This window comes from Balaenoptera musculus, chromosome 15 (assembly GCF_009873245.2).
Source record: "Balaenoptera musculus isolate JJ_BM4_2016_0621 chromosome 15, mBalMus1.pri.v3, whole genome shotgun sequence".
Lineage (NCBI taxonomy): Eukaryota > Metazoa > Chordata > Mammalia > Artiodactyla > Balaenopteridae > Balaenoptera > Balaenoptera musculus.
In genome coordinates this window covers 70,708,793-70,721,130 of record NC_045799.1, presented here as the reverse complement: position 1 = coordinate 70,721,130, position 12,338 = coordinate 70,708,793, and the positions used below count along the sequence as shown (strand labels likewise).

The 12,338-nt window shown below is 47.6% G+C and overlaps 1 protein-coding gene across 1 annotated transcript in view; it reads right to left on the bottom strand.

The window, feature by feature from the left end:
* LOC118881821 (katanin interacting protein) overlaps positions 1-12,338 on the bottom strand; it is a 195,123-nt gene that overhangs the window by 134,790 nt on the left and 47,995 nt on the right. The window contains exons 3-4 of the mRNA XM_036827080.1: positions 9,819-9,895; positions 1,303-1,472 (exon numbers count right to left, since the gene is read on the bottom strand). Coding sequence (XP_036682975.1) covers positions 1,303-1,472; positions 9,819-9,895 — 247 coding nt within the window. The remainder of the gene's footprint in view (positions 1-1,302; positions 1,473-9,818; positions 9,896-12,338) is intronic.

Below are 12,338 nucleotides of genomic sequence, written 5' to 3'. Positions count from 1 at the left end.
AACAGACCAGCATTAGTATAAAAGAGGGGTGAGGGGAGAGAGATATGTTGAATGAGTAAATATACTGCTGGGGGCCCAAGTACAGAGACTCTTGTTATCTGCACCTCCCTGAAACCTGGACCAGGAAAGGCCGGCTTCTCCTAACTAGCAGGTCAGCCAGACTCCTCCCCCATGAAAGCTAGGAGAGTCCATCCCATTTCCCTCTTTGCCCTGGGGGCTAGGAAACTCATGCTAAACTCTAAGCAGAAATGCAGTGGCTCTCCTAGGGGAAGATTTGAAGACACTACTTTCTCCTTTTATCCCCTTGTTGTTGTATTGACTTTTACTGTCTATTAATAGCTTGGGATCTTACCATACCTGTGAGGCAATGAATTAGAACACAAGTCAAGATTATTGTGTGCTGGACACTTTACACTTCTTATGTTGTTTAATCTTCCTGGGAAGCCTGAGAGGTGGGCATAATTATTCCCATTTTACAGAAGAGGAAACTGAGGGTCAGAGAGGACCCAACTGCCAGAGGTCTCAAAGCTAGAAAGTGGCAGAACAGGGTTCGAACCCAACCCTGCCTTGTTCCAAGTCCTCTTCTTGTAACCCAGTAGCACACTGTCCTCTTAGACAAAGTGACCCGCCTTGAAGGGCACTCTGGCACTCATTAGCCCCATTTTAAAGATGAGAAAACAAAGTCGCAGAGAGACAAAAATGGCTTCCCCAAAGCAACACAGCCAAACTGGTATCTGACTCCTATGCACTGCCATTTCATTCATTCAGCCACCACCAAATCATTTTCGGTGCCTATATGGGGCCAGCCACTGGGTCGGGTGCCTTCTAGGCCACTTCCCAGATTTTATTTCATGTGTCCTTTATTATAGGACACCTGAAATCCACTTAAAGTCTGCAGAGTATGTTTTAACTAAATTCAGACATGAACAGTGGAATCAATTATCACAGGGGTTAGGTACTGAAGTTAAGACATAGTGAGTGAAAATCAAGTATAATCAAAATTATCCTTGACATTTCCTTAAACGACTGGCACATGAGACCTAGGAAATGTAAAAGCCAGGAATTGACTGCTCTGGCCACCTTTGCCCTGGGGGAGTGGAGGCCGAGACTAGTTTAAAAAGAAGTGGAAAAGGATTTCTCTCTCTCTCTCTCTCTCTCTCTCTCACACACACACACTTTCATGTTCTTTCTTTCTGGCCAAGTGGGTAGAGTTAACTTGTATAGGTTAACCAATTTCTGTGCATGGGGTGTGGCTCCATTGTCCCTAATTTGTCCGCAGAGCTGTTGCTGGCCTGTGCTCACCGTGAGTCCCCTCGGCGTGGGAGACACTTCTGGAGAAGCTGGAGTGGACGGCTTTCCGAGGGGATGTCTTCAGTTCAGAATTGGCCCCGTTGACGTAGACAGAGAACCCGTGTTCCAGGTGCTCCAGCCTCAATTGCATGGGGTCCTTGGCTCTCAAATGCTTTAACATCCTGGAAGAGAAACGATTGCTGGCTTCTCATTCTAGGAGCCTGGGCCACCGCCCACCCCCACGCGGGGAGGGACCTGCTGCTCTGACAGCCAAGCGTCTCTAATCAGAGGCCGGGTGGCGGGTGCCCAGCTGTTCATCCATAAACAGCCCTGAGAGGCCCATTACACACATGCAGGAGCAGCGACGGGGAGGCTGTTCCGGACCCTGCAGGGGTGTTTCTGCTTGTCATTCTGAGGCTCAGACATACGTTAGCAAAACCTTGGACACCCAGCCTCGCCCCAAGGTGGCTGAGACAAAACAGGCGCGTGTGCACGCTGCTACACACAGCCCGGATCTCCAGGGATGATCCCAATTTCACGCATCTCTACTTTGCGTGGATAGCAACACTTTGTTCCACGTGTAACAAAACGCGGTCTAAGCCTTTGTGAGAGAGATTGCACGGAACACATACACACATCAGGAAACGGCTGTCATCAGGCCAGGTGGACTGATTTTTGGCTTCAGGAAATAAATGTGTTCTCAAACACTCACCCCCTGATATCCCAAATGTCATTATTTTATGTTCTGATGCAGTTTAAAAATACACCAGTGCAGGCTTTGCTCAAGATTAATGATGTGATGATCACACCCTTTGGCTAAAAGGGTCTTGGCGTGAGCACGGCCGGGTCCGTTGTTCAGCTTTCTCTAAAGCCCAACCTCGCACCTTGGCTTGGTCCTTTTTTCCCCAGACCTGATGTTCACTGCCATAAACGGTGTGCAGTGTACTCTTCGGAATTGCTCCCGTGTGACGCCAAACCCTTCAGCGCCTTTACAGACACTTTTAGGCACCCCGCACAAACCAGAGTTATTTCCGCACAAGAAGAAATACAACCAACCAACCATCGTGGCAATAAATGTGCATCCTTTTCAGTGATTAAGTAAGTTCCCACCAAATTAGCAAAATGTAAATTTTAAAAAATAATAGTAATGGTAATCACATAAAGGGTAGAAGGCCAAACCCGGTTCTAGATGCTTTGCATACAGTCAGTTCTCATTATTCACAATAGTTATGTTCTATAAAGTTGCCTCAAACACTGAATTAGTGAATACTGAACCACTCTTCCTAGGGGAAAATACAGGATTTGGTTCCTGTGAGCCTCTGGTCACAACATTTTCATCAGCCGATCAATACAAAACCTTGCTTTATGTGTGTTTCCTGTTTGAAGGCGCCTTATTTAATATATACTTAATACAATAACACTGAACTCATGCCAGCAGCACTTCAACTCATGAGTGAAGGAAGCTTATCTAACACGTGTATTTTCTCCGTAAGGGACATCATAGCCTTCTTGGGCTTAGAAATAAATGCGAGACACCACTTCACCCCTATGCCAGGGGGCCAGTTTAAACAGCAAAGTCATCAATGAAAAGCACAAAAATATAAAAAACACGGTGAAATGGAGCAGGACCCTATGGTCTTTGCACCCCAGGTCCTCAGCCTGCCTTTTGTCTGTGGAAAAACTTTAGCCAAAGAATAAATTTCATCAGAGAAGTGAGAAAATGCAGAAACAAAGGAAAACAGTCCAACAAGACCTTTAGTTCCTTCTCAAGGGCTATAGGTAATATTCTGAGCCATATCCCATGAGCTGTCTTGTAGATACTGAAAGCCCCACTAGGTGGAAGAAGTTAACTACCTGATGACCAGACTGTAGCCATGACATAAGCTCCCACAATTCCAAGAACTGGCCTCAAGGAAATGGGAACAAATCGACCCTGGAACTGAAGATTAACTGTACTTAAAACAATCAAATGATGCTGGTCAGACCACCGCAGGACCAATTTCAAGATGGCTGTCAAGAGTTGACTGTGCTGTTTCTGTATGTAGCCCCCTTCCTTTGTCTATAAAAGCTCTTGCCCACTGATTGTCAGTGTGGGGGGAGTTGGCCTTTGGTCAGAAGTCCACCCTCCCCTCTGGTTGCCGGCATCTGAAATAAAGCAAACTTTCCTTTCCACCAACCTGGCATCTTTATTGGCTTTTGAGTGGTGAGCAGCTGGACCCCACTTTCGGTTACAACAGCACTAAGTAAAATGTGAAAAGGACACTTTACAGTGTAAGATCTGAAACAAGAAGGCAGAGTGTTCCCTTGTTCCACCTTAGCTGGGAACGTGTGTGCTGGGCAACTACAATTCTTTTGCCATCTGCATGTGTCTTTGAGTGACCACAAAAGCACTGCAAGTATTGATTTGGAGGTTACAAATAAATTTTAGTGAGTGGGTAAATTTGCAAATATGGAATCTGTGAATAATAAGGACTGACTGTATTAAGACTTTAATCTTTACAACAACCCTGTGGGTAATTACTTTTCTTAACCTCATTGAATAGATAAAGAAACTGGAGCACAGAGAGGTTAAGTAACTTGCCTAAGGTCACACAGCTAGTATGGCATCAGGGTTAGGATGCAAATTGAAGCAATGTGGCTCCAGAGTCTTCACCACAACAAAGGCGACTTATAAAGCTAGCAAGCTGAAACTGGCAAACTTAGACATTGCTGGAAACTCAGAGGACCTTCTCAGAAGTAATATGAAAATACAGAAAATGCCATTTGCTTGGTCTTCGCCCAGTGAGCAAATTGTTTCCGATCAGGAACAATGGTCAGCATTCAGTCATAACAAAACCATGAAAGCAACTCGAATGTCCAGCACTAGGGAAGTGGAAGCCGGGATCTCATGCAGCTGTTAAAATTATGAAGAGTCTATGGAAACATAGGGGCTTATTTGTGATCTGTTCAGTGGGGAGTGAAAAAGGCAGGATAAAAATGGTATATATGTGATAAGTGCAAAGTTGGAAAAAAGTGTGTTTGTGGACCCAGAGTGGAGGGTGATAAATGTGAAAATTAAATCAGCTGTTGAGGGAGGGTGGTGGTAGTACTGGTGATTTCTTTGTTTGCTTTTTAAATGTTTCTTTAACGGTTGATACATCCATCTTGCCAATCATGGCAGGAACATTTATTACAGACTGCTTATCTCTTGCCAGCCTCGGAAGCCTGGGAGATGCCTGATAGTTGGGCAACAGCATAAAACAGAAGGAAAACACAAGTAACTAAGAGACAATTTCCAAACACGGCAGTAGCTGCATTCTCTGGAGCAGACAATCAAAGGGTGCAGTGGGTACCAGCAGTCCCCGGGGAGGGAGAACAGGGAGCCCAGGGAGGCGCGGCACGCAGAAAATCTGACCACCTAGCCAGGGAGTGCCTGCCTCAACTTCCTTCCGGAGACCGCCCTGTCTCCTGATGCTACCTTAATGGTCACGGTGGCATCCCGTTACCCAGGCTCTGTGGCTGGCACTCCACAGAGGTCTCTCTTTAAGCAGAGTGATTTATGAAAATGTGGATTTATGAAACTGATAAATGGGGAGATAATTATTCAGACTGTGAAAGGAATCACTAAAGGAACTCCCCTGCTGCAGCTGAGCACATCAGCAGTACACACGTGGCATCAAAGAAAAGTGGGTGTTTTTTAACAGATAGCTTATTTTGCATAAAAAGCTGCCCTTAGTGTCGGGGATTCAGAAAAATCAGATTAAGTCCCTGCCCTTTCGGAGATGGAGCCCCCAGCCACCTGCTGCCCTGTCACTCTCTATTCCCTTACGGATTCTGTTGGTTTCAGAGCACGTGTCTCCCTGCCTCATGCTATGGAACAGTATCTGTGTGCCTGTTTATTCTCCCTTCCTGCCCCCTGGGTGTGGGGTCCGTGACGAGTGTGAGGAACGGTGAGGAATACTCTCAATATTTCTGGAACTCAGGGTCCAGCAGGAGAGAGAAGGCATGCACGCGCACCCTAATACAGCTACCGTGTATCTAACCACGTCACGGCATCATTTCCGCTTATCTCGTAATGACCTTTGGGGTCACTTGTACAGAGAGCTCTTTTGTTCAGAAGAGGAAGTGGAGGCGCTGTGAGTTAGAGCACAGGGTGTCACGTGAGGGACTGTGACCGGGGACATGAGACGCTTGACGGCTGGGCAGTCAGGGCACAAGCAGGGGTCCAGGTGGTGAGAGGACTTAGCTGAGCTCAAAGGGCAGGTGGCGTGTTGTTCATGGGCCTAATTGTGACCGGGTTTATTGACTGAACCATCTCGGTCTCTAAGTGCCACAGTTACTGTGTGACTGTGGGCTGGCCACGTGCCTCCTCTGGACCTCATTTACCCCCAGGGTCAACTGAGGGGTTCTCTAAGGGTCAGGCATTCAAGGATTATCTGGACATCATTTGAGAAGGCATGTTTATCATTAAAATGATGATGATGATGACGATGATGACGATGATGATGATGATGGAGAAAGTATACTTGGATGGGTGGGCTTACTGTGGACCGCCAAGCACCTTGTCCTGCTTAATCCTTCACTGGCCCAGGGATTAAGTTCCTACCATTGATCTGTTTTATAGATGAATTTGCCCAAGGTCAGAGAGCCGAGGAAGCAGCCAGGATTTAAATTCCAGTCCATGAGGCTCCAGAGCCCGTCTCCCAGCCACATCATTGTGCCATTGCTTGTCTCCTCACCAGGCATCATGCCGCAGGGGCTCCAAGAAAGGAGAGTTCAGAGGAGAAGCAGTGGCTCCCAGGTGGGGGCTTCTTGGAGGTGGTGGCATTTGAGTGCAGCCTTGAAGGATGGAGAGGAGGAAGGCAGTGGTGCAAAGAGCCTGCCATTCCTCCCAGAACCTGGTGGCCCACAGGCTCTGTAATTTGTCTTCTAGGATGTCACCACCCCCCCATCCATGTGGGTGGAGGACAGAGCTCTGTACTGGAGGCTCTGCCATTTCCCAGCTTTCGTGACCTTGGGCAAGTCCCTACACCTCCCGGGGCCTGTTTCCTCTTCTGTAAAATGAGACCAGGAATGCCTATGGCTCATGAGGATGGAAGGTGATACCAGATGAATCTCCAGCTCAGACACCGGCCTGTGCAAGGCTCGCCCTGGGTGCTGGTTCTCCCCTTTCTTCTTTCTGCCTGAATCTCCTCTTGGGGCAGTGGGTTCACCTCTCATATGGGTACGTTTTCCTGTAAGTTTCCCTCAAACAACCTTTTTCAAAAAGCAAATACCATTGCTGGATTCTTAGATCTTAGATCTGCCACCATCTAGCGCGTATATTACTGCCCCTCTTGGCCATTAGCTCTTAACTGTTCCTCATATCTCAGCCCTTTGATGATTCTGGTTGCGTTTTCATGAGTCCTGTTGGCCATGATTACATCTTTCCTGAAGCTGAGCGACTAGAATCACTAAGCATCCTCTGGGCGAGGGTTGTACGGGGGTGAACCAGGGCTGCCACACCTTCCCCACTCTCCCCGGTCCTCTCCTGGAGCATGTGATCACTTTCTGTGCTTCTGGCATAGTCACAGGTGGCCCTGTGCAAGCAAGTGAGCTGCTGCCTGGGGAGTTCCTTGAGGGCCAGGGCTGTGTGGTGGGCACCTGTTCTTTTTGCCTGTCCAGCAACTCTCCCCCATCTTCCAAACACAGCCCCTCAGGTTCCCCTTGGGAACTGCTCCACTCCTCCTCTTACTCCACGTGGTTTGGGTGAGACTCACACCATCGCCCAGGAGTGGCCAGGCAGACCCTGCCACCCCCACCAGGCACAGGGCGGCGACTGGCTCAGGGATGGGAATGGGGCCCCAGCCAGACCAACGGGGGCCCTCCACAGCACTTTTGCTGGAACTATTAGGAAAGATGTATTCTCTTCCCCTCGAGGTGGGATGTAAGTGTGGGGTTTCCAGTGGCTGCCTTGACTTCCGTGAGGGAAGTACCTGCCTGAGATGATTCCAACATGAGAAAACAGAACTGAGAGATGGAGAGTGACTGATTTCAGTGACCCAGTTTGAGTGCCTGGATCCAACTATGCCTGAAGCCAGTGTATCATCCTGGATTTGTTAATTTCACAAGTCAATACGTTTCGTTGTTTAAAGTCATTTACCTTGGGTTCCTGTCCCTTCAAGCAAAGGAGCACTAAATAATACAGTCTGTGTCTCCCTCATTGCAATGTTCTCCTTCATACCAGTGGTAATGCTAGGCACTGAGAAGGTACTCAGTGGAATCCTGCTGAATGAATAGAAGAATAATGTCACCAGCATCTTGTGGGCAGCTGTGTTCTGGGCAGATGTCTAAGAACTCAGCCCAGTGATTGCACACCCCCTTCTTGGGTCACAAGGCAACGCAGATAAGCAGCCCGGGTTTTCACCTTCCTCTATGCCCAATATAAACTTCAGAGGCTGGTTTTCTACCCAGTCTTGTAACTACATTTCCAAGTCAATTTCAGTTTATTCCCATAAAACTCCTCCGTAGTGAACTTAGAGCCATTGGCAACCCTGGCAGGTTTCTCTCCTTTTGATTATTGATGACAATGTCAAACAAAACATAAATAAGAAAGCACGGCCCAGCTCCACCACTTCCTGGCTGCATGACCGTAGGCAAATTGCTTGCTGTCCTGGTCTCCGCTTCCTTATCTGTAAAATGGGTGCAATAACTGTACCGGCTTCATCAGGTCGTGTGTGGATAAAACGAAATGATGGGGTTGAGGTGTGTGCCACACAGCTGGCACTCCAGCAAAGGTGCCTTTTCAGGCTTCATCTGATGACAGCTCAGGGGCACTCCTACTTTGCAGGTCTCCATTTGGAGGTGTTCTAGCTCTACTTTCTAATTTCCTGTCATCAAGCCAGCTCCCTCTTGGTGACAACACATCCCCCAAATTTTATGGCAGCTCCATGGTGACATATTTTTTAATGGCCTTTGTGTTGCAACCTCGTCTCTGGATCTGTTCAGCTATGTTACTGGTCGGTGCCCTTTGATCACGCACATATTGATCTCTCGATTAATGAGAAGCAATTTGCTCATAAGGAACTATGACACTCTCCTCCCAGACAAGTCACATGCATATGATTCAGTGATCGCTCAGGTGTTCAGTGGCACCATCCAGCCTGCCGGAAACTGAATAAAAACATTCTGTTCCTGGCATTAATGATGATAAAAACCCACATAGGTCTAATCAGCACAAGCCTGGGTTTGAGGCTGCCCCTGGGACAGAGAGAGATGAGTGCAGAGCAGCTGGGCACATGGGATGTTGCCTGGCAGTTCTGGCTGGTCCTGGAGAGTTGATCTATTCAGAAGTTCTCTACTGGGGGCGGGACCGCCTTGCAAGGAGGCATCTGGAATGCGGCCAGGTATTGTTGTCATAGATACTGGGGGTCTTAGTGGAATTAAGTAAAGGGGTGAGTAGGCAGGGATGCTAAACTCCTACAACACATGGGACAATCCCGCACCATAAAAACTTGCCCCATGCGACATGCCACCGGAGCCCCAGTTGACAAGCACCGGGAATCCAGCCCATCAGACAAGGGCTGAATTCACATTCAGAATAACAACCCGCAGACTCTCTTAACCTACAAGACCCCAAGCCCAGACCACAACACAAAGCCCCACATTAGTACCCCCGTCCTTCCCCCACCTGCAGATCTGTTTGGGGGGCCTGCGGTATTCCTCTGTTTGTTTTGTGCTTTGATTTGAATTCATTACCAACATTTTAAAACTCAGGAGATTTCACCACACAAATCCAGATTTCCAGCTTCTCTGGCCACCTTGGAGGATATGCACCCCTTGGCCCGTGAGAGTTCCAGGTGCCCACTGTCCCCACTGAGCCAGCTTCACTCCCTGCCTGGCCCCTCCTAGCATCGGAGTTTGCAAACCCAGCTTTCTGTAAGGTTCCAGGCCTGAAGACAAACCACAGTGAACTGCAAATGAACTTGCGCAGCCCTGCAAAGGCACAGAGGACACGATATCCACTCTCTTTCAAACCAGACCACAAGCCTTGACCCCAGTCACTACACATGGCATGGCTGCAGGCTTTTGTAAGAACCAGCACTCCAGAGTCAAAATCAGGACTGACTTAACTTTAAATGACATCAACCAACTTCAAACACAAGTGTAAAAGGACTCCTCCTTTACACAACAAGGCATGATTACAGGCTCAGATTTCCAGGGACCTTCAAAGCCTGTGAGATCACAGGCTGGCCTATTCAGGTGACTAATGCACAGGCCCTGCCAAATTCTAGCTTTTCATAACAAACCCAGCTTCTCCCAGAACCGAAGCAGGGAAGCGAGAGGCGGCTCTGACACGTCAAACAGTTTGCTACAGCTCAATCAAAAGATGCAATTAAATCAGTGAATGGAGAAATAGGAACTGGGATGGCAGATATTATTCCAAGCTTCTGAGTGGAGGGTGACTGCACCCCATTCCTGTGTGAAGGAGCCTGCATGCTGTTAATAAATCTAAATAGGATTTTGATTTGGTTAATATTAAGGGCAGCCGTTGAGCGGCTTCATCTTACCGGTTCCTCTGCTGGAGCAATATTAAATACTCATCGTGTTTCTCATCAAAGTCTGTCACCATGTCCTTAGTGTAACCCTGAAATGAAGAAACAGAGCGGTGTGATATCGAAATGCAGGGAAGCTTTACTGAAGCCTGGGTACAGCACACACCACACAGGAGGCCGAGAGGCAGAGAGGCTGACCTTGACGAAGGCCCAGCTCCCTGGGCGCATCACCCTGGTGACCCAGAGCCCCAGAGACCTTCTGATGGCCCACTGGGTCTTGAACATACACAACTAACAATCTACGAAAAGGAGAAGGTCGATTCCCCAGCCTTGCCACTGTTCTTTCCTCCCATGTCCTATAAAATCAAGGACTCTGGGAAGACTTGGGCTTTACTGTTTTCTCCACGCTCATGATTTTGTGATCTCAGTTGTCCCAACCAGATGGAACCCAGATCAGTTGTTTAAGAGGGGAAGCTCATCTTTCTCTTGCCACTGTAAGAAAAACGCATGCTTATTATAAACAACTCAGTCATTACAAAAATATATGACCCCCAGGGCTTCCCTGGTGGCGCAGCGGTTGAGAATCTGTCTGCCAATGCAGGGGACACGGGTTCGAGCCCTGGTCTGGGAAGATCCCACATGCCGCGGAGCAACTAGGCCCGTGAGCCACAACTACTGAGCCTGTGCGTCTGGAGCCTGTGCTCCGCAACAAGAGAGGCCGCGACAGTGAGAGGCCCGCGCACCGCGATGAAGAAGTGGCCCCCGCTTGCTGCAACTAGAGAAAGCCCTCACACAGAAACGAAGACCCAACACAGCCAAAAATAAATAAAAATTAAAAAAAAAAAAAAAAATATATATATATATATATATGACCCCTAGAGTGAAGGCTCCTTTAAAGCAGACATTTGTGGTTTCCTGCTTCCTCTTCCGGCCACAGAACTCTGAATTTCTTTGGGGGAACCATTCAGCCCCCTTTTTTCAGTTCACTGGCTTCCTTAGACACCCATGAAAGTTCCTTTGGTCTCCTCTTGGGTCACATGACCTTGGCCTTGGTCTCAATCATCAATATAGTACTTCCCTCAGCCACAACGATTCACTAGTCTAGGGATGAGCCATGGCCTGAGCACAGCCCTTGAAAGTCAGCCCTGGGACTTTGCTAATACTCCTGGGGAAAAAGCTGTTCTCTTTCCACTGGCGTGCTAAAGTGATGAGATGCAGGCCTGGAATTGCCTGAGAATGAAGTCAAGAAAGAAGACAGCAGATCCCAGAGATGGAGAGAGAGAGATTCCCAACGACATAATTTGAGCCCCTGGATCCACCCATGCCTGAAGAAGTACTGGAACAACTTAGTTATTTCTTTAAAGTTTCAGCTGAGCTTCTGCCCTTTGTAGCCAAAAGAATTATAAGTCATATACCGTAACCTGAACATTAGAGATAACCCCTATTAGAATTTGTTACAGCTTTATGGAGGGATAATAAATGTATAATAAACTATACATATTAAAAGCAACATGTATATACCAGTAAAACCCCCATTACAATCTGATACATATTTCTCTAGATGTTTTTCTTTGTTTACAATATACATATATTCATATTTATAAATACACAAACACACACATTCTTTTAAACAAAAGTAGGATTATACTGTAAACAATGCTTTGTAATTTTCTATGTTTCTTAACTAACTTTTTGCCAAGGAATGGATTAAAGGGACAATATCAGCTTCATTCTAGTCACAAGTCACAGGGATTAAGTGTTAAATGGCAAGTAAGACATTTGTAAGAGAAACACAGTTTGTGTGAAAATCCTAACGATTATCATGGGAAGAAGAAAAAAAAAGAATCTCCATCATTCTCTTCTTAGCGCCTCAAAATCTGGCCTTAACCCCAATTATCTACCAGAACTCTCCCCAAGGGTGACTCATAACCTCCTTAAGCAAATATAATAGCTCTTCCCAACTTCATCCTTTTCGACTGCTCCGGGCCATGGGGAGCTGCTCCCACCCACCCGTCCCCAAATTCCCCTCCTGTAGCTTCTGCGGTTCTGGATGAGCCTCCCTTCCCTCCTGCGCCTTCTCTGGCTGCCCTTCCTCCTTGGCCTTGGACGTGATGGTCACTGTCTCTCCATCTCACCCCTCTGGGTCTCTCTCCCTCTGGCTTCTCTTCTTCCGATACAAGGAAATGGGTCCCCTGGATGGGGGAGCCAGAGAGTCACTGCTAGCCCAGGGCTGACAGCCCAGTCCCCTGCTCTCCCCTTTTCCTATAGGACTCCAGCTTGTGGCCGTCTGCTTCCCTCTTTCCCTGTCACCCCCACTTTTCCTCCCGGGCTCCCCTCTCTCTGGGCCACCTGGGGACAGGATGCTGTACTCCCATCTTCTCTCACCCTGATGTCTCTGAAGCCTCTGGATTTTCCTGGGGTTTTCCAGCTTAGCTAATCTGGCCAATCAGGAAGTGGGGAATAATAAGAAAGGGTGATATTATGAAATCATAAGAAATTTAAACAAACTAGCAATAGGTGTTCCTATTCCTATTT